We start from the raw sequence: 22,318 nt of genomic DNA, 5'->3' as shown, positions 1-22,318 counted from the left end.
TGCATCCCTCTATGGTAAGGCACAACGCCACGTCTCGAATCGAGCAAGAGATGAACTCGGCCAATCCGACCGACACCCCACTAATCTCCCTCTTGGAACTGGACTTGGCCCAACTTACGCCACATCCCATTTGGAACTAGACTCGACTTTCACATGCCATCGATTCGAACCTGTGACCTCGGCTCTGATACCAATTGATAGATCTCAACGCTGCACTATGCTTACTTCCTAGTGGGTCACCCATGTAAGTCAAGCATGCTTAACCACAGAGTTCTTTGGCCATTTGGTTGTTATATCCTACTTAAAACCATTTGGTGATAAGTAAGTTGACATTAACCATTTAATAACATCACTCCAATGGTAAGCCGTCACGTCTCGAATCGAGCATGGGCTGAACCCCGTCGACGCCCAACATTGTCTACGTTGCAATGTGAGCCACAGATAAATATTCATTTTTAGTATATTGAATGTTTATTTTTTAGTAATATACTTAAAAAGAAACTTCCAGTACACAAAATAATGAACATCCAATATACTAAAAATGAACATTTAGTATATTAATAAGGAAAATTGTATCAGTGTTCGATTTTAGACAATAGTTCATGATATAATAATGGGCCAATATCTATCTGAGTTATATCCATTTAATTTTTTAATCTAACAAGGTATAATTAAACTTTTGAAATATAAACTTGTTTTTTTCTTTAGGGGGCGTTTGGTTCAGGTTATATAAGATAACCAAGGGAATGTGACATTCCAAAGCTCACATTCCGGTGTTTGGTTCATATTATCTCAGGGAATCTAACATTCCCAAGGAATGTCACATTCTCTCCACATAGGATTTTGAAGGGAATGTGATTCCCTTCAAAATCTTAGGTAATCTAAGATAACCTTGGTTATGTTAGTTATATATATATATATATATATATATATATATATATATATATATATTATTATGTTATGTTAGTTTATAAAATAATTTTGTTTCTCAAGTTCAAGATTTTAGTTAATATTTTAAAATCATGTGATTATATATGATACCGTTATCTTATTTATTTATTTTAATTTTTAAATTTATTAAAATATATGAAAATATGTTAAGGATATTATAGTGTGTATAAAAGATAACCCTAAACCAAACATCATTATATTACATACCCCAATTTTAACCAAACACAGGAATCTAACATTCCCAGTAATATAATATTCCCAGCAATCTAACATTCCCTAGGTAATCTTACATTCCGTGAACCAAACGACCCCTTAATGTAATATCATAATGGTAGATAAAGAGGAGAAGATTGCTGAAAGGGATGATGCCGACATGGAATATGAGTAAAAAGATACGGAGTACATTAAAAGACAGGACAGATTTAGAGGAGAAAACAACAGTAATAAAAAAGTAATAATTTTTTTTTTAAAAAAAAAAGTCAAAAAAGAAAAGGGTAAAAGTCATAATTAGATAAGCAAACACGAGTGAAGAAAGGTATAATTGAACTTTTTTTAGTCATCATAGTTTACATTAATTGTAGTAATGATGAGTTGACTTGGTAGCTACCATAGTCATCGCATAATCATACTTTTACTCGAAGACAAAATGGACCAATAATTTACTGCTCACAATCGAATTCGAGGACAATTTAATAATGGTGACCGTAAAATAATAGGTGGTTAGAAATAGAAAATAATGCATGTTTAATTAATTACATAATTTATAAAAGTTATAGGGAAATATGCTCCGCAGTCTATTATTCGTAGTAGTTACCATTTATGCGATTATTATAGTATTATAAAATTTAAAACAAAGGGTTAATTGTTCGAAAAAGAGTGGTTAAGAGAGTGAAACGTGATTATTGTACTTAAACTAACGAGTTTGATTCTTGTTAATATTTTTTTGCACGCAAATTCGTCACGTAGGGTCATTCTAGTACAGTTAGTTTATCTTTTTTTGTGTAGTTTACGATTATTACACATGAGCGATATTTAATGACTCTCTCTAAAGAACATTTTTTTAGTGAGGCGACTCTTCAATTTTTCTAATAACTTGTCTTAAAATTTCCGACGAGCCATTAGTACGATAGAAAATGAGTCCATGGCTATGGAGGATGAGGATGGAAGGTCCTCATTCATTGTTGTAGAGAATGAGAACATTTTGTCTTCATCTTAGATGAAGATGGAAGGCCCTTGTCCATTGTTGTACACGATCTTCAATTCCTTGTCCTCTCATATCCATGGAGGATGTTTGTTCTCGTTCATGACTATGGAGAAGATGACCGTCATTTTATTTTTATTTTTTATTTTTGCAAATGTAGAAAAAAAAAAAAAAAACTAAAAACTAAAAAAAAAAAACAAAAAACAAAAACCTAAAAAGACATACACACAACATGTTAGCGAAAAAATGATATATCATCAGATAACTTGCTACTAATAATTACAAATAAAAAAAGTGCAAATTGCACTTGTTTTCTTACTTGAGTTTAAGGTTAATTTGAAATTTTAATGAGTTTGGAAATACAATTGAATTGTTCTAAATAATTTAAAAATTTATTTTAAACTTTTTTTTTTATATCTAAGTTCAAATCGTACGATAATAATTGCATAAACAAGCAATTAATTTAGTTATACCAACCAACTTCATATATAATAATATGATACTTCTTCCAAAAGAAGCAACAAGAAGCCCCCCTCACTTGGCATTTGGGAGGATGTAAATCATGATGACTCAACTGAACATGAACCACAGAGGCTAGACCGGTGCTCACTGCGCACAAGAAGTCCCCCTCACTTTGAGAGGTGACTCCCACACTACCGCTGGTGAGACTCGATCCTTGGTCATTCTTCCAAAGTTTCACCTCATAGAGTTTACCTGGTTACTATGATTTTATCTCATTATTTATTTATTTATTTTTTAAAGGATAGGATACCTCTTAGCACAATTAGTGGTGAACTTTGCAAAGCCTAATTATTGTGCTTTCGTAGGATCAGCATGTGAAATCACAGATCATCTGCTGCGGTTCAATCATTGAAACTTTAAATCTAAACCGCTTATTTTATACGTATGATTGTGTGTATTTATAAGTTGCAAATCATCTATTTTGTCTACCCACAAGTTTGAATGTCTTGAGACTAGCTAGAGCTTCGATCTCCCTCAACTATTATACTATATTGGCTTTGTCACATTGTTAATACTTTAGTGAAAGAATTCATTTTAGGTTTTAGTCACACAATTATAATACTCATCACCTATCAAGTTAAACAATCCATCTTTAAAGCCTCCCCAAGACACTCTTGAGACGAAAGAAACCTCCCGCCATAGAGATCGAAAGTCTGGGTCCCCTCGATCACCCTCCCTTGAACCTGAACAAGTCAAGAGAGATTCAACTGCACCACATTTTCTCGAATCCCCCAACTAGAGATGGAATTCCAAAGCCTAAACAACTTAGTTGAGAGCTCCGTGATTTAAAAATATCACCTTTTTTTTTTAAAAAGGATACTATAAGTTATAATGTTTTATAATTTAATTTCGAGGATTAACCGACCGATCCAAACATCATTTATGTATGAGGACAAAGCCCATTCCTCAGATAAAGATGTCTTCCGCGCTACTTGATAACTGTGTTTATGTCCTTGATTCTACCACATATATAGACCTATTTTGAGTGAAATATACTTTGGTTTTATACAAAATGTGCCTTACTATCATTTGTTTATATCCTTATGTACATAAATTGTTGATTTGAAGACAATCGTATGCTTTTCGGGGCATTTTGAGTGAATTTCGAGTCAATGTGAAGCTATGGAGGTGGCTAAAATGCTTCAAAGAGAGCCAAAGAGTGGTACTTTCAATGGATTTGATCACAAGAACAAAACAAGGGAAAAGTGGAGCAAAAGACCAAAGAGTTGTAATTCCCGCTAAATTTAGCGACACTTTAGTAGATCATATCTCACTCTAGGAATGTCAAATTCAAGTGATTGTTGCGCCATTGGAAAGAAGACTCGAAGGGCCACAACCTATGATGCAGCAGAAAACTCAATGCGTCGAGTTCCAAACTCGACGCGTCAAATCTTTCCAGAAGCTACGCGAAGATTGATGCTGAAAACTCGACGCATCGAGAATTCTGGGTGAATTTTGAAAAATTGTGCGGAAATTTCCTAATCTATTCCTATTAAGCTCCCGCTATAAAAGGCCATCTTCCCTCAAACCCTAGGGCATCAAGATGTGTTTTGGAGACAAGAAAGAGGAGAATCAAGAGGTACAAGTTGCCTCGGGAAGAAAGAAGAAAAGCTAGGAAGATTTGGGAGAATCTCTTGGTCTATTCTTTTACTATCTTTGATTACTTGTAAACTCTTTATTTTATTGCAATGGATTCTATATTAGCCATGTGTGGCTAAGTTATCTTAGAGATTCTTTGGTAAAAGTGTTTATAAACTTATGTGCCTAGTTCTCAGATTCTTTAATATATTTATATTTGGGTTTTATAACTTGTGTTGCAATTGTGATTCATATTGTTGATGCTAGTAGTTAGTGGCCATAATTACTTGTTTCATAGATAACTTTATGTCTTAACGGGAGTTAGGGTATAATTGAGAGCACCAACAATTGCACTTAACTATTGCACCTTTAGAGAGAGCATATATGTTAGGGAGTTAATTCTTAGCTATTGCATATCGGGATATAGTATTAGTTAAGAGTTTATATTGAATGCTTGTTCTTTCATTGTTGAGTGTTTATATCACGGGGGTGAATATTCACTTGGGTTAGAGATTACGAGAGTAACTCTTTCCCTTGTTTGCATTCTTATACTTGTTTAAACTCAGATTTAGTATTGTTCTTAAGATTGACACTATGTGATTAAATACTTGAATCGTAGGAATCTCACCCTCTCTCTATTGTTTTCACAAACTTGGTATTTTGCTCTTTAAATTAGTTTTATAATTAATCAATCATTCATGACTTTCGTTAGGATTAGCTTCTCATGAATAGATTAGTAGCTAGTGCTTGATACACCCCGCTCTTCCCTGTGAATCGATAACTCGATATTCCGGGTAATTATTTGTTTGAGAAATATACTGCAACCACTACTCTCCAGGCAAGAACAACCCCAACTCTTCATTCATTAGAGAACCAGAGTTAGTATTTGATAAATGATAACTCTTGGTCAAACTCAATAGAATTTTATCAATTCTTTTTTCTGTGGTTAAGTTAGCGAACTTAATCAAGATTATTTTTCTTTATCCTTAAGCCAATCACAACTGCATCCGGTCTTTAAACTTTCATAAATTGACCAACTTCGTTTCCAAAAAATAGATTAAATTTGGTCATTTAAAAGAATCAAAAATTAAACGTGGCCAAACTCGTGGTAATTCCTGTTTAAATGTGAAAATGGTATTGGCAATGCAAAGGTTGTTCATTAAAATTAGAAATACTTTTTTTTTTCTTTTCATTAAAAAAAAATTCTGTAGATAAATGTAATTCCTGATTTCTTATAAGGGTAGTCAGGGGCGCACGTCGCTATTCGGCTTGACTTGCACGCGTTTGACAAGTTCAATTCTAATTGAAAGCCTACATCCGTATTATATTGTAATTGTTCCCTGTTGTTTTTTTATGTTTCAATTTCTCGCCTACATATCAAAACTATGTATATTTTTTTGTTACAAATGTATCTTATAATTGTGGGATTAGTTATATAGTAAAAAGAAAAATGTATAGTATAAGGAGCTAGACATGTGCAAAGGGGACCAGAAGTGATATGTTGATTTGTAATTAATTCGTTGTTTTTGGGTTGGATGGGAATGAATGCAAGCTTGAAGAGATGTCGAGCGCAATGCATTGCCATGGACAAGTCCTTATCCTGTTTTTGGCGTCTCGGGACAACCTTTTACCTGCCCAAAATCAATGAAGTTTTAGTTCAACAATTATATATATATATTATGAACTGCAATGGACATTCACCACAAGTTTTTTTTTTTTTTTTTTCAAATAATTTAGGTGTGTTTGAAAATACGAAAAATGATTTCTGAATATCATTTTTCGGGTTTTCCGTGTTTGGGTGTGCCTAAAAAATTAAGTCAACGGAAATCATTTTCCGTTGACTAGAGAAAATATGGCTATTTTGGAGGAAAATGACATCCGCCAAAATTTGGCGGAAGTCATTTTTCACAGAACAAAAATAACCTAGACAATTTTCTAAAATGTAACCAAACATAGAAAATGAAACTACTTTTTAAAAAATAAATCATTTTCTAAAAAACATTTTCAAAAGTCATTTTCCTAATTTTTAAACACACAGTCAATAAATATTATTTTTTAAAATTGAAGGAATCGATAATAAGTTATATATATGAATACAACAATAATTTATTATTAACAATTAATATTTAAATCTAATTAAAATTATATAAAAATCAATAATATGAGTGTAAAATTTTAACTAGTATTGTTGGAGCGTTATGTTGTGCATCTGTGTGCATCATGCATGGTGCACACGGATGCAAAAACGACGTCGTTTTAATGTCGACTTAAAAAAAAATCCATAACTTTATAACTATACATCCAGAATTGCATAACTAGTTAACTACACATCCATAACTTCATAATTATACATTCAGAATTGCATAACCATACATCCATAACTTCATTACTATAAATCCAAAATTGCATAACTACATCATGCATAATTACACATCCATGACTTCATAACTATAAATCCAGAATTGCATAATTACACATCCATAATTTCATAACTACAAATTTCAGAATGAATAAACTAAAAATCTAGAATGAATGAACAACATAATACTGTTGCTGGGAATAGAAACTGATTTTTTTTTTTTAAAAAGTTAGACGCACGTTTTAAATCAAAACGACGTCATTTTTGCATCCGTGTGTACTAAATGCACACGAATGCACAACATAATTTGGCAGTATTGTTAAAGTGGGTGGACCACTTCAGTATGCCATTTGAACAAACCTAAGAAATTCCAGTCTACCACCACCAAAACTAGCCATAATTTTTAAAAATAAAAATTAATTTGATAATATATTAATTTAAAAAGTAAAATAGTTTAGATAAATAATAATATCAAATAAATTTGCGTGGCTGCTAAAGAAATATTGAGATCTGTGTATACCAACAAGATCTCAAGAATCAAGATATACCACAAAGATATACAAATAAGAAACAAAATCAGAATAGTAATTGTTTATTTTTTATTTTTAGTTAGAATTGGATGGGTTACTAGGTTAGTCACTAGTCACTTCACTCACTTATAGTTACTTAGCCACAAGGATTTTAAAAATTAATAATATAGCAAGCTGGCCAAGTGGGACAAATTATATCGTGGACCATGGTTCACAGTGCATTGTAGACTCTGGTTTAATACATAAAATTTAATCTTATAATGCATAAAATTCATGTTCATAATACACATACATATAAACATGATATAATGAACATGAATTCTGTAAATTCTGAGTATTATTATATCCGTAATGCGTAATGAAAATTGAAAAGTATTTGACAAAAAGAACATCGAAACAAAGAATATATACACAAAACATGAATGATATCATTGATATGCCTCAACCCCATATGCACTCGATAAGAACTAACACAAGGGGTTCCTCCTTATACCCACACAAAAGATTTCAAACCACAAGAAAAGTGAGACTATATTTAAGGAGAAAACTCCTTATTTTCTTAATGTGCAGTGGGACAAGGAGTAAAAGTAAGAATCTTATAACTTAGAGAGATCTTTTAACCTTCCCAACTCCGATCCCTAGTGTATGCATGTGAAATCCTGTCTGGTTCCTACTTGGTTTTTAAAATAAATTAATCATTTGTATTTAGTATTGTATTAGGAACAGAATAAATAATAAAAACAGTGCAAAAAAAAGTAAATGGAATCATAATATGTTCACATAGTTCGGATAACTTCTCCTACGTTTGCGGGGCCACACAAAGGTGATCGAAACCCAACTCCACTAGATGATCACAGATGATACAAGGTTCAATAGATTTCCATACAACAGCTATGTCCTACTCTCCAACACCAACTAATCATCATCATCTTGTGAGTTGGTAATGATGCAGGAATCAAAGTTCCCAACTTCTTCACCTTTCTTGAACCATTTGATAAGACTTTCACTCCGTGTAGAATACCCAATTACAACACAACTCTAGTCTAGATAGCCATATATAATAAATTGAGCCCGAATTAATTTAACAGACTTTGAATATTAAAACATCTATCAGGGAAGGTGGGGGAACTTTTCTGTATTTTTCAGCTTTAAAAAATCTCTGAAGATTCATCACAATTTATACTTGATACTCTTGAATTAAGCTTGCATGAATTTCCCCTTGAGAATCACCCACTCAAATCTTTACCCGGAAAAAGTTCATCAGAAACCATCTTTGCCTGAATGAATATCAACGACATCTTTTGTCTTCATGCATTAAAAGATCCCAGGCATAATTAATTAATGAACCAATAATACTAACTAAAATCTTAATTAGTCTAACAAATATATTGCCAATATATTCTATACAATATTATTTCACTTACAATTATGTATCCCCACCCCGGACCGGATAAGATTGTGGATAGGTAAATTATAGTGGCTCAACTTATCAACTGATGCTAGACTTTTGCTCATCACTGTGCACAAACTAAACTCCCTCATTTTGAGACTTGACCATTAATCTCTTGTGACAAATTTCACTTCTGTGACCATTTGAGTTCCTCATGCGGGTATCGCCACTCTTTATACGAAATAAGAGTAGATACAATAACTTTTAATAAATCATTACATCACTTTTATCTCACCACATCAAGCAATAGAAGAATGGAGCTAGGCAACCCCAACCGAGTTGGTCGGGCAATTGATTTGATAATTACAAAGTTTTAAGTTCAACTTCCTGTGCGAGTTGCCTATTAGTCTTCTTGATATGAGTCGATCAGGTATGGACAACCTAGACTGGTTGACCTCCTTATGGCCTTTTGCTGATTAGGATCATAAGACATGCTTCTTCTAAAACGCACATCTGAATAACAGTTGCAAGACTTTTTCTTAAATTAATGAAATAGAAGAATATAATGATGTGAAATGTTGATTATTATTGCCAATAATCTAGCTTCAATTCTAAAACCTAACCTACATGACATATATAGTACACAATGGAATAAAGAATAAGTCGATGGGTTAGAGGGTTTTGAATGTGTTGGTTGGTATGAATGCTCCATTATTAGAGAATTTCAAAAAGCATGAAACCCATAATGATAAGTGGACAACTGTCTAATGCCAACAATTTATACTTTGTAGTATTATATCAACCAGTAGCCTATCTATAACTTTGGATGGGATGTCATGCTATACAGAGGATTACTACTATATATTATATTATTAACAAGGATTTGGATTTTAATTAATTTCATCCTTCATTTGTCCATACATAAACATGGCGGCTTTTACAGGGTCGGATATATATGATATGATCAAATTCCATGTTCAACCTGTGGGGATACAAATCATGTGTCATGTGCTATGTATTGTCACCATATCATACCTTGTTTTGGTTGTTTTGTCATCTTAGTATTTGGTCATTATTTGATACCATAAGTTTGGCTTTGTTAGGTTTCAGATGTCATATGAGGTCGAGCTAGCTTAGTAGTCCCATTTTTTTTTTTCTTCCTTAGCTTCTATCAAGTTATAATTAATCACAAAAAAAAAATAATAAAAAATAAAAATAAAAATAAAAAATTAAATGGACCCAATATTAAAACCTGAGTCAACCATCGTGAAGACTTGTGAGTCGACATCGTAAGGCACAATCAATTGTAGGTGCAGAGACGCAAGAGATAAGGAAGAGTCAATGCGGAACTAAAAGAAGTGATTATCTAATAGAGCTAATAAAGTTGAAGCTAATGCAATAATAGATTGTGATCCGTGTCTACTTCTATAAATATAAAAATAAATAAATAAATAAAAATGTGTAAGAGCATCCACACTAGTGAATTTTTCTTGATTTTTTTGTGGGACCTATAATCAAGTGGATGATAGAGAAAGATGTGAAAGAATGTATTTTGATCTCTTGCAAGTAAAGGATTTTTGTGGGTCCCAATGAGAGAGAAATAAATGGAAAAAGGGAGCTGCTGTGCGCGTGAAGTGCACGTGCCCGCTGGCGCGTTATACCTTTACTTTTTTTTTTTTAAGTCAGATGCCTAGATTTTTTTGTTTTTTGTTTTCCCTCTTTTTTCTTCTTCTCTTTCCTTTATCTCTCTCCTACTAATGTGGATGCTCTAATAAGTTCATTAACATAGTTTTAAAACAAAATTATAGTTATTTATTATTATAAAAAAAATGTCACAGTCTTTTTCTATCTATAATAGTAGTCATAGTATCTTTTTGATATAGTGAAAATTTTCAATAATAAATATAAATATGTAGCTCAACAACAAATATGTTAATTGTAACTCATATGAACAAATAGCTAGGTTAATATGACGTGTCAAATGTCCTTTCATTTCAACTTTGCCTTCCAATTTGAATATCCAAACTTAAACGGAAACTTTATAAAAGATTAAAAAGGTTTTTTTTTTTTTTTTTTTTCTTGGTGACAAGAAAAATCATCAATCAACCTAGATGGGTGTTAAACTTTGAATCTTGTAGTTACCAAAACAACATTTCAATCAACTCACTGGGGTTGCTTTCCAAAGTTTCATTTTATCCGATCCATATAAAAATCGTTTGTATGAAATGAATATAACAAATTTAATGATGAAGGTAACGTAACATATGTCAGATTTATTATCGTGTTTTAAATTTCTTAAAATATTATTCTCTAAACTTATCCCTTTTGTATTTTCATTAGATGACTCCAAGCATTATGAGCAAATTATAATATGAGTTGAATATAGATAAGCTAAGTTTATGTCTCAATATATTATTGTATGAAATTTGGAAAGTAATGGAATCAGGAATTGGACACAAACGTCCATCAGTTTGGAAAGTGGACCATTACACTATTCTATCCAACATGAATCGCATTTTTATACTTTTAATATGGACACAAGCGTACACGGTACATCACTCATCAGTTAGCCGCCCATATGGAATCAGAATGTATAGTATAATAGAAACATTGAATCAAATAACAACAAATCAGAGTGGCGCAGCGGAAGCGTGGTGGGCCCATAACCCACAGGTCCCAGGATCGAAACCTGGCTCTGATAAGAGTAGCTTCCAAGTGCGAATAGTTTTTGCGGATGGGTATTTTCGTTCACAAAGTTGAGCTTTTGGCATTACCTTAATGAATAAAGGTTTCATGATACATACAACAATCTGGGGAAAAGATAAAAGACATTTGCACTCACACAATTAATGGCTATGATACATATAATAGTAATAACATTTTGAGTGGGCAATAAATTAGTTATATATCTGCATTCTGGGTTTGTGGATGTATAAATAAGAGCTAGATTGTAGGCATTACAGCTAGCTCCAATCGCCCAGTCCACTCCTCGCCTGGCTTCAACGTGATTGGTTTCTCGACTGCTGCTCCATTCACACACAGCATCTGCTTGTACTCTTCGTCTCCAAAATCCATTATCGCTCTCGATTTCCTTTCCCATGGATTCCAAACAACTGTTCACAATTAAATATCCTTCAATATTTGCAGTTATGGAACAAACAATCAATTAACTGCTCATTTTGCATTGTGTTTTCTATATATACTGATACATTTTTGGTGAGTGCAGTCTGTTGAGCATATAACCATTAATGTGCAATCCAACTATCAGCTTAAGCTTTTAGTTGAGATGGAGCACATGCTTCAATTCAGTCTCTCAGGGATTTAAATTACATTACCTACGTCCGGAAGCCCTTCCTTCCTTATAACGAAAGTCCGCTTCTTCTCATGATCAAAGACTGCAACTACATCTGAAGAGCTGAGATAAACTCGATCCACCTGTATGTATTTACAGGGAGAAGAAATGAATCAATGGCTTGAGTTGAGAGGAAAGTAAGAGTTTAAAGAAACTTCCATCTGCATTAAACTGCTTTTTTCTAACAATAACAGGCAGGCAGGCAGGCGTTGGTTTACCTCGGATTCAAATGTCAATGCATCGCCCTGCTCTGTGAAGCGTTCTCTGTTGCAGAGGTTGTCGAGATAATCAAGAGTTTCTATGCCTTCCACTCTTACTTCACTGTAACAACAAGTTACATTCAGATAAAATTATGGTGCAACCATCCAAGATGTACTTCAGAAACCATGCAAAGGCTTTAATCAACGCTAAATCTCTTATAAAATAGCACTCGAGAAGTCTAAATGTTACCTGATATCGGATACTGAAAAGTAGGTCTGGTAGGCAAATGAGAAACTAAAAGGCTTGCAGTTGATATTCCTCACGCGTGATATCAAGATGAGCGACCCATCACTCGTCACAGCAACTCTAAGACGAAATTCAAAACTGGAACAAGTGAAAAGGAACAGAGAATTACCCACACAAGACAACTACTTCTTACACTAATTAAGCATGGAAAACAATCTAATGTTAGATTAGATTATGCGAATGTTGGTATAGCTGATATCACTCCCAACCATTCAAGAATCTAGATATGTTGTAAAACTTGCTAAAGAAACAGCTTCTTATAATTATATAATCAAAGGAGCATTATAAATCATACCCATGAGGCCAAAGTTTAAGATCATCCTCGCAAGGCTTAAATAGCAAGTCGGTATATGTCTTGCCATTGGAATCATTGGGGTGTAGAGGTGGAGGATTATCATCAATGACCCACATCTTGTTTCTTGCAAATCCATGATCCTCTAGGGAACCCCGACATCCAAACTTCAATTCATACACATATTAGATTAGAGCAAGTAGTAAATCAGTTAAATATCAAACGCTCTACTGCACCCAAATACAATAGAAGCATGCATACCTGTGGGAAACAAATAGGAATCCCTCCTCTCACAGCTTTTGGTGGCTTAAAAATTGCCTGCTTACATAATAGCAATGAGTAAGCCACTTCATGAAGAGAAGAAAATATTTCCCAAAATGAAATCCTGCCAACTTTTTCCATTCTTTCTTCACTCTCATTCTCTTGTATTTATCGGTTTATTGCTTTTGCAGATCATTCTCTTTTAGCAAATCAACTTTTAATAAGATAAGAACCAACCACATCGACACGCTCAAGATCCAAAATCTCATTTTCAGCAACACAACCTAAAAGTTTATGGCCCCATTTGGTAAAATAGTTAACCTATCAGCCAAGTTTGACTTGTTTGACCACTATTAGCTGTTTGACTTGGTTAAACAACCATGAGTGTTTGATTAATTAGCATTTTGTAACAGCTTATTGCTCCAAAATACTAAAATTCAAAAAGCTGCTCAAAACAACTTTTTCGATCAACTTTTTTAGAAAGTCATTTTGTATGTAATTAGCTATCAGCAAACAGCTAATTTACCAAACAACCTTTCTACAATTAGCTAATACTATCAACTAGTCAAACTCATTAACCCAATCAGCTAACAGCTATCAACTAACAACTATTTACCAAACACCCCATATATATATTAGATGAACTTAATATATAGTAAAATCCCAGAAAGGGATGATATAATTCTAGAATCTAATAATCCATTTTTTATGAACAAACTATCAATTTATAAAGAGTTTTAGATATATTTGTTGAATCATTCATCAATGCCACCAAGTGCCAATCCCCATATCCAGAAGAAACCATTAGAGCAAAAAAAAAAAAAAAAGAAAAAAAGTATATCAGTATATGATAAATGATGAGGCAAAGCACACCTTGCTACTGGTGAATAGTAATTCTTCACCATGGTCAGTCTTCCATGAAAGAACCTGTCCTCCATGTAGGCTCACCTAAGTAATAATAGCAACCTCATTAAACAAGAACTTAGCATAGATCTTAGGGAGACGGGTTCAGGAATATGCATCGCTTATTCTTAAGTTGAGAAAACTAACCCGAGCTGAAGCTCCTCTGCAATTCTGAAGCAGAACTTGATCAACTCCATTCTTATCCTTGATAACTTCTACTCCTGCTTTCAGGTCCACGTCTACTGTAGAATTATCCATTTCAAGAACACAAAATAGGTATGAATAGGAAGAAGAAAGCTTTCTCTGTAACACACCGTATACCTCTAGTGTGACTTTATACTGATCATGCTAACTAATACTAAGAAGACAAAAACACAAACACCTGGTATGCAAAAACTTAAGGCTCAGCAATCACTGCAGCAGTTGAGAATCAAAGCTTTTCCTTGACAACTTTCTTGTGACAAACAGTTATCCCGTGAAAACAAACCAAAAATCATAACTACCCCCAGTTCTTTGACTTCTTTCCCACCTCTAAAACTGCTGAAAAATTCAATTTCCCTTTAAACCCTATGCACCCACAAAGAATCTAATTTTTGTCAAGAAATGAACAAATTCTCATAAATTCAGGAGTCAATTTTTCCCCAAACACAACTCCAGATTTTAAAGAAAGAAAATCATCCACATAGTCTAGAAAACCAAGAACCCACAAGAGTTCCAAATTTATGGCCACAGAATCATAAATTTCAGCTCAATAAATTAAGGTAACTGTTTTCTTTTTCTTTCTTCAAATAGAACTTCAATAAAAGGACAGAGAATGAGCAAAGAAAACTGAACCCCAATTCACACAAATGGCCGCAAAATATACCCTTTCAGAGAGACATTGTGTCTTTTGTTTTGATACTGACTTTCAGACTTGTCTTATCCCTAATAAACAATAAAGACTCAAAGGCCAGATCTTTCTAAGACCCCAGGACCAACCAGTGGTCATCTCAATATACCTATACATATAACAAAATATTGTTTGCAGACTGAGAATCAATTTGAAGTATATTTTTTGTAATTGAGCATGCGTGATAATGGCCTGCCAATGAATCAACTTCTCAAATGTCAAAGTCTGAATGGGATTAACCGCAATAACGACCCTTGAAAGCAACAGAGGGCTCTCCACGCCAAAGAAGTTGTCAAGTTACGAGGATTGAAGCCTTCAACTCTTCAAGGGAGATGTACCACACGAATGACACGATTAATTTAACATGACTTTAGTCCAATATCAATATGGAAGGTTGCCTTCTTGCCTTGGGGAAGGCAAGGCTACCTACTTTGACTGTACCATAAAAAAGTGGCAATGAATTATCATACAAGTGAATTCACATAGTATTTTCCTATTGAGTATACAAATAGGAAAACACTATTTGAAATCTCAAATTCAACTTTGAATTTTTATTCTCACTCTAAAATTTTTGATATGAATAATTTGCTAGGGGTCACATGATGAAAAGAGTTAATTACTGAAATGGTTCATTGACTATAGCGGAATTTACCAAATTGGTTATTGATTTTTTTTTTGTTTAATTAAGTCCTCAACTTTAAAAATCTTAACCAATTTGGTCATTCGTTTGTTTAGCTATCAGGAGTTCGTTTAGGGACTAAATTGGTAATTTCGCTATAGTCAAGGGACCATTTTGGTAGTTAACTCTTCTATTTAATAACAGAGGAAATGGCGCATGTGATGATTGTAGTGGTCCCTTGACTATAGCGAAATTACCAATTTGGTCCCGAGTAAACGGACGTCTGATGGCTAAATAAGCGGAGGACCAAATTGGTTAAAACTTGTAAAACTGAAGATTTAATTAGGCAAAAAAATAGTCATAGACTAAATTGGTAATTTTGCTATAGTCAAGAGACCATTTCGGTAACTAACTCTGATAAAAATAGCCTAGCATTGTTTAAAATGTTGGCCACATTATGAACTAAAAGTGAGAGAGTAGAATTTGAAAGTATGCATAATATGATAATAGTGCATGTGATGACTATAGTGCATGTAATTACTGAAAAGGTTCATTGACTATAGTGGAATTACCAAATCGGTTATTGAATTTTTTTTTTTTTGTTTAATTAAGTCCTCAACTAGAATCTTGTCACTCTTGTCCTATAGACTTGATAGAGTAAGATGATTTTTTTTTTTTGTTCTGAGAGATAAATTTGAACTTTTTTGACTTATTTGGTTCAAAAAAAAAAAAAAAAAGAATTTATGATGAATGAAATTAAGTTTCACGAAAAGAATTAGATGAATTTTATATTATTATTTGTTAGTAGAAAATAGATTGTAAAAAATAATTAATATAAAGATTCAAATGTATATATAGCAAATATATGTAAGAATGTTGGGTAATCAAAAGGTTACAAGTTTGACTTTTCGCATGAGTGACTTATTGACTTCTTGATTTGTGCAGGACTATCGTTACTTATGGCAACTTAGGCTATTTTACCTTTGTTGGCTGAGGTTAGAATGTGAGGCTTATCCAGTACACACCTTTGGATACTAGCGACAAGTTTCCAAACAAAAAATATAGGCAAAAACTTATGTGAGACTGTGAGACCGTCTCACGGATCCTTGTCCGTGAGACGCGTCGGGTCAAGATGAAAATGTAATATTTATACTGAAAAATATAATAAAAATTAGGAAAAAAATGGTTATTACTTATATGGGAAAGTGTAATATTTTTAAATTTTGATTCAAAAATATTACATTTTTTCCTCATAAATATTACATTTTCTCTTATAAGTAACAAATACTTACCAACATCACTTATAAGGGAAAATGTAATACTTTTGATGAAAAATATAATACTTTTACATCAAATTGCAAAAGTATTACATCTTTCTTCAAAAATAACAGTGTTGCAAAAATCGCGCCTAGACGCCGATTAATCGGCGCCTAGGCGCTAGGCGGCATTGCGCCGCCGCGAAGAAGGCCGTAATCGGCCATATCCGCGGCCGGCCGCCTAGCCGGCCGAACCCCGGTTTTTTTTTTTTTTTTTTTTTTTTTTGGGTTAATCACCAAAACGACGTCGTTTTGGCGATTAACCCAAAAAAAAAAAAAAAAAAAACGCGATTCAAATCGCGATTCTGAAGACCAGAAACGGAGAAACCCTTGCAGGGCTATTCAATATTTCAGACCTCCGGCCTCCGCAGTCCGCACACCGCTCCCGCCTCCACCGGCCGCCTCCGCCTACCGCCGCACGCCGCCACACAGCGCCACACAGCCTCCCACAGTCCGCACTCCAGGTAAGCCTATTTTGGTATTCACTATTCACTGAAATTTGCTTGTATGTTTTGTATGTGCAATTGTGCAATTTGAATGTGTTGAATAATTGAATAGGATGACATCTTTTGTATGTGCAATTTGCTTGTGTGTTTATCTGTAAAAGCCTAAAAGGCTATAGTTGAATGTGTTGATTCCAAGCTTACTCTATGACTGGATTAGTAGATATCAATGCATAATTGCATATTATTATTTTAATTTTTAAATGAGTATTTTATATAGTTATATAGTTATATATTTAATTATTTATATAATTAATAATTTTCAATTGCTATATTGCTAATTTGCTATTCAATTGCTATATTGCTAATTTGCTATTGAATTGCTAATTTGCTATTCAATTGCTATATGCCTATATTGCTATTCAATTGCTAATTTGGTATTCAATTGCTATATGCCTATATTACTATATTAGTATATTGTTAATTTGTTATTCAATTTGCTAAGTATTAACTATTAAGTATTATACTATTATTAATTAGGAAATGGAATTGGGAAGTGAAGATATTTCTCAACCACCAAATCAAACTCAAAGTGTTGGATCTTCTCAACCATCTACAACGTCAACTACAATAAAAAGAAAGTCCAATGATGTAGGTTGGGACTATGGGGTACTTAATGATCCTACTAAGTCATTGGACAAGATTAAATGTCTATTGTGCAAGAAAGTAATGTCTGGTGGGGTTTATCGGATCAAAGAGCATATTGCCGGTATTTCAGGGAATGTTAGCAAATGCCCCATAGCTTCAAAAGAAGATCAAATAAAATGTAGAGATGCTCTCATTATGGCGAAGAACAAAAAAAAGAACAAGAGAGCTGAAGAACTTAATATAAGAGCGGAGGTAAACATTGGTTCACATGAGAGTTTGAGTAATACGCCTACAAATAGTATTGATGTTGATGAGTTGCAAGAGTCTGAACAAATGAGGCCACCTCGTCCAATTGGCCCTATGGATAAGTTTGCTAACCAAATCAATCCTGAAATTTCTTTGAGTTCAAGAAGGGGCCCGGCGCAACAACGTATAATTGAGGCATTTGACAAGGAGAGGGTGAACCGAGTGAAAGAGTACATATGTAGATGGGCGTATGAAGCAGCTGTTCCATTTCATGTTCTTGAGAAAGATAGCTTCAAGTTGATGATTGAAGCTGCTGGTCAATTCGGTCCGGGAGCGCAGACACCAAATAGATATGAACTGAGTGAAACATATTTGAAAAAAGAGGTTGATCGCGTCAAGGACAGTTTGAAGGAACATGAGGCATTGTGGAAACAAAATGGCTGCTCAATTATGACTGACGCATGGACAGATAGGAAGAGAAGAAGCGTCATGAACTTGTGTGTAAATTCAAGATTAGGCATTGTTTTTCTATCTTCTAAAGAATGTTCAAGTGAGGCACACACAAGTCAGTTTATATTTGAATATGTGGAGCATGGGATTAAAGAAGTTGGAGAGAACAATGGTGTACAAATTGTCACAAATAATGCCGCAAACAACATGGGAGCGGCTAAATTGTTGAAGGAGAAGAGGCCACGACTATTTTGGACATGTTGTGCAACTCATTCCATTAATTTAATGCTTGAAAGCATTGCAGGTACCTTTCAATCTTTAAATCTTTATTCTTTAATCTTTATTCTTTAACTTTAAATCTTGTAATTGTTCATACTTCATACTTCATACTTGAATCCTTTGCAGGTTTACCCCGGTTCAAAAAAGTTCTTGATCAAGCAAAGAGCTTAACTATCTTTATCTATGCACACCACAAAACATTGGCAATGATGAGAACCTATACAAAGAAACGTGACATAATTAGGCCAGGTGTGACTAGGTTTGCTTCTGCATTTCTAACTTTACAGAGTTTACTTGCTAAGAAAATTGAATTAAAGGCTATGTTTAGTAGCAATGAATGGGAGGAATGTAAGTTTGCCAACACAGTTAAAGGGAAAGCTTCCTATGCTACTGTCACGAATACTTCATTTTGGCAAGGGGTTACATTATGCTTGAATGTTTTTGTACCGTTGGTGAAGGTGCTTCGTATTGTTGATCAAGATAAAAAACTTTCAATGGGATTTGTTTATGGTGAGCTTATGCAAGCCAAAGAGGACATTAAGAAGGCACTGAATGAAGTGGTAAGAAACTATGAGCCTATTATTAAGATAGTTGAAGAAAAGATGAGCAATAGGCTAGATTCTCCTCTTCATTTGATGGCTTTCATGTTGAATCCTTATTATCATTTTAAGGATCCTCGACTTCATTTGGATGTTAATGTTTCTCTTGGATGTATTGAGTTTCTTGAAACATATTACCATGACGATTTAGAAATGCAAAACAAGGTATTGAATGATGAATTTCCCATTTACAAGAGGAAAGATTGTGTATTTGGGAAGACACTTGCGGTCAAAGGATGTGAGACAAATAATGAGCGATATGATCCGGGTAAATGAGTTACATACTAGTTTTGAATTTTAAATTAAAATTTTATATATTTTGATTTTTTATACTTAATATTGTTTATACAATTTTGATGTAGCAATGTGGTGGTCAACTTATGGTGGGACAACTCCAAACTTGCAAACAATTGCGATAAAAATTCTATCTCTTACTTCAAGTTCATCGGGTTGTGAAAGGAATTGGAGTACATTTGAAGGGGTTAGTTAAATACTTAAATCTTTACTTAGTTATTTACTTCTTTTCTATTTTAGTATTCTATTTTTGATGGAATGATATATTTGACATTTGTTTTGCATATTTATAGATACATACAAAGAAAAGAAATAGGTTGGAATCTAATCGCCTAAACCATCTAGTCTTTGTGCAATTCAATGCAAACTTGATGAACAAAAGGAAAAAAGAGCAAAATGTTGAAATATTACTTAGTAGTGATGCAACCTTCGCACAAGATTGGATTGTTGAGGATGAAGTTGAGGTTGTTGGTGAAGATGAAGTGGCTACTAATGAGGAAGGTGATGACGCATTAAGACCACGACGGAGTTCTAGATTGAGGGAGCTTGAAGAAGATAACTTTGAATCCGAAAGTGAAGAAGAAGAAGTGGTGGTTGAGTTTGAAGATGATGAAAATCAAGTGATAGATGGGCAAGTGGAAGAACAACACCTTGAAAGTTGAATACTTGCATTTGAATATTTGATATGTTGTTAGTGTTTAATTGTCATGTACTTTGTGTCTTTGTTTGAAATTTGATGACTTGAACTCTTGAAGTATGAATGTATGAACTATGGTCTATGAACTATTTTAAATTTGATGACTTGAAGTATGAATGTATGAACTATGAACTTATGAAGTGTGTAGTATGAAATTATCAATGATTCAATATTTCAATGTATGAATGTATGAGTTGTGGAATGTGGACTAATAGTCTAATGGAGTAATAGGACTATAGGACTATAGGAAATTAGGAGTATAGGAATATGGAATATGGATTAAATGAATAAAAATAATTAACTTATTTAACTATACTACTATAGACTATAGTACATTAGTACATTAGTAGTTTAGTACTATACTACATTACTACATTAGTATATTACTATACATTATAATGTTATATAATTAATAATTTACACTTTTAAATAGTTTTAAGTTTTAACCATTTTAGATATATAGGTATTAAAATTTTATAATTTTAAAAAAAAAAAAAAAAAAAAAAATCGGTGGCGCCTAGCGTGTTTTGCAACCTTGAAAAATATTGATATTGAATTTTCCTGTATAAGTAACAAATAATTTATTCTTTATTAGTACTCCGTATTACATTTTTCAGTACAAGTATTATATTTTCATATTGACTGCCCTGACCTGACCCGACCCGACTCGACCCGATCATCTTATGAATAAGGATTCGCGAAAACGGTTTCACACAAGTGTGACCCTATAATTATTATTATTATTATTATTATTATTATTTTATATATATATATATATATATATATATATATATATATATATATATATATATATATATATATATATATATATATATATATATATAAGGATAACGTTGTCTCACTATGCTCTTTTTTTTTCCCTTTTTTTTGTTTTTCATTTTTGCAAGTGAGTACGATTTTAAAATTCCATAGGGACCCATGAAAGTTTAATTCATTAATGGTTCTTTTGGAAATTTTAAAAATATTTTTTACAAATTTTTTTTTTAAATGACTTATTTTTAAAAAATAATTTAATTTTTTAATATTTGGTTCAAGGTCAATATTTTTTCCTGTTTAATTCATTTTCCTAAAAGTGAATATATTATCCTTTATCCTTTATATAATAAAGCTATATGGTTTGGGAAATAATTAATGTTACAATTAATGTCACAACATCCTTTATTATTAAAAAAAAAAAAAGGCACAACATTTAAAAAATAAAATAGCTATATATTATATAATCATATAAAAAATATACTTTTGAAAAATAAAATAGCTATATATTATATAATCATATAAAAAATATGTTCAATTAGAGTTTAAATTTACACATACAAAATTTGAAATTTGCTTTCCAAATGTAATTATCTTAGTTATTATTCGTATTGTGAAAATTATAATATAGATGAAATACAATTAAGAATAAATCAATGTAATTATGTAAATTCTCTCTATAAGTTTATTTAAATATGCACATAATTAGAGATTATATTAACCATACAAAATTATCATTTTAATATTAATTTTAATTTTAATTGTAATTTTTTATTCTATAAAAATAATAAATACTTGACCAATGGAAGCTCGACAATATTATTATATTAAATAATTTAAAATATTTTAGTTTTTCTATTTTTTATTTATATTTATAATAACATAATTTTTTCTCGTGCATCGCGCGGGTGAATTACTAGTTTGTTATAATGATAATGATAATGATAATGATAATAATAATAATAATAATGATAATAATAATAATAATAATAATAATAATAATAATAATAATAATAATAATAATAATAATAAGGGGTGTTTGGTTGGAATGAATTACATTGTCATTGAATTGCAATTCAATGAAATGATAAACTATATTATTTGGTTGGAAGGAATTTCAATTCCATATTCATTGAATTGCAATTCATAGGTCCCCCTATGTATTGCAATTCAATGAATTCATCCATACAATGAATAGGGAAAAAGAAGGAAATGACA

The 22,318-nt window shown here is 32.5% G+C and overlaps 2 protein-coding genes and 1 non-coding gene across 3 annotated transcripts; 2 read left to right on the top strand and 1 right to left on the bottom strand.

Moving 5' to 3' along the window:
* Positions 1 to 11,160: 11,160 nt before the first annotated feature.
* Positions 11,161 to 11,232, top strand: TRNAM-CAU. The gene has a single exon. It is a non-coding gene; the product is annotated as a tRNA-Met (tRNA).
* A 48-nt stretch (positions 11,233 to 11,280) lies between these two features.
* On the bottom strand, positions 11,281 to 14,689 carry LOC109147646 (putative glucose-6-phosphate 1-epimerase). Its single transcript, XM_019295249.1, has 8 exons — positions 13,994 to 14,689; positions 13,817 to 13,891; positions 12,944 to 13,000; positions 12,686 to 12,849; positions 12,334 to 12,468; positions 12,102 to 12,204; positions 11,867 to 11,966; positions 11,281 to 11,644 (listed from the first exon to the last, which is right to left on the bottom strand). The coding sequence occupies exons 1-8, from the start codon at positions 14,102 to 14,104 to the stop codon at positions 11,475 to 11,477; spliced, it is 915 nt and encodes a 304-aa protein (XP_019150794.1). The 5' UTR covers positions 14,105 to 14,689; the 3' UTR covers positions 11,281 to 11,474.
* Positions 14,690 to 17,656: 2,967 nt separating this feature from the next.
* On the top strand, positions 17,657 to 20,291 carry LOC109147767. The gene is made up of 4 exons (XM_019295425.1): positions 17,657 to 18,761; positions 18,863 to 19,603; positions 19,698 to 19,816; positions 19,923 to 20,291. The coding sequence occupies exons 1-4, from the start codon at positions 17,657 to 17,659 to the stop codon at positions 20,289 to 20,291; spliced, it is 2,334 nt and encodes a 777-aa protein (XP_019150970.1).
* The last annotated feature ends 2,027 nt before the right edge of the window (positions 20,292 to 22,318 follow it).

Source organism: Ipomoea nil, unplaced genomic scaffold, assembly GCF_001879475.1.
Source record: "Ipomoea nil cultivar Tokyo-kokei standard unplaced genomic scaffold, Asagao_1.1 scaffold2036, whole genome shotgun sequence".
Classification (NCBI taxonomy): domain Eukaryota; kingdom Viridiplantae; phylum Streptophyta; class Magnoliopsida; order Solanales; family Convolvulaceae; genus Ipomoea; species Ipomoea nil.
This window is presented reverse-complemented; position numbering and strand designations above follow the sequence as displayed.

What these genes read in the sequence shown, in the direction of transcription:
- LOC109147646 (XM_019295249.1), bottom strand. Translation starts at nt 14,104, where the DNA reads ATGGATAATTCTACAGTAGACGTGGACCTGAAAGCAGGAGTAGAAGTT. An exon ending in CATTGACATTTGAATCCGAG is followed by an intron (nt 11,967 to 12,101) that starts GTAAACCAACGC and finishes AAATACATACAG; the next exon opens with GTGGATCGAGTTTATCTCAG. An exon ending in GGAAGGGCTTCCGGACGTAG is followed by an intron (nt 11,645 to 11,866) that starts GTAATGTAATTT and finishes AATTGTGAACAG; the next exon opens with TTGTTTGGAATCCATGGGAA.
- LOC109147767 (XM_019295425.1), top strand. Translation starts at nt 17,657, where the DNA reads ATGGAATTGGGAAGTGAAGATATTTCTCAACCACCAAATCAAACTCAA. An exon ending in TAATGAGCGATATGATCCGG is followed by an intron (nt 19,604 to 19,697) that starts GTAAATGAGTTA and finishes ATTTTGATGTAG; the next exon opens with CAATGTGGTGGTCAACTTAT. An exon ending in ATTGGAGTACATTTGAAGGG is followed by an intron (nt 19,817 to 19,922) that starts GTTAGTTAAATA and finishes GCATATTTATAG; the next exon opens with ATACATACAAAGAAAAGAAA.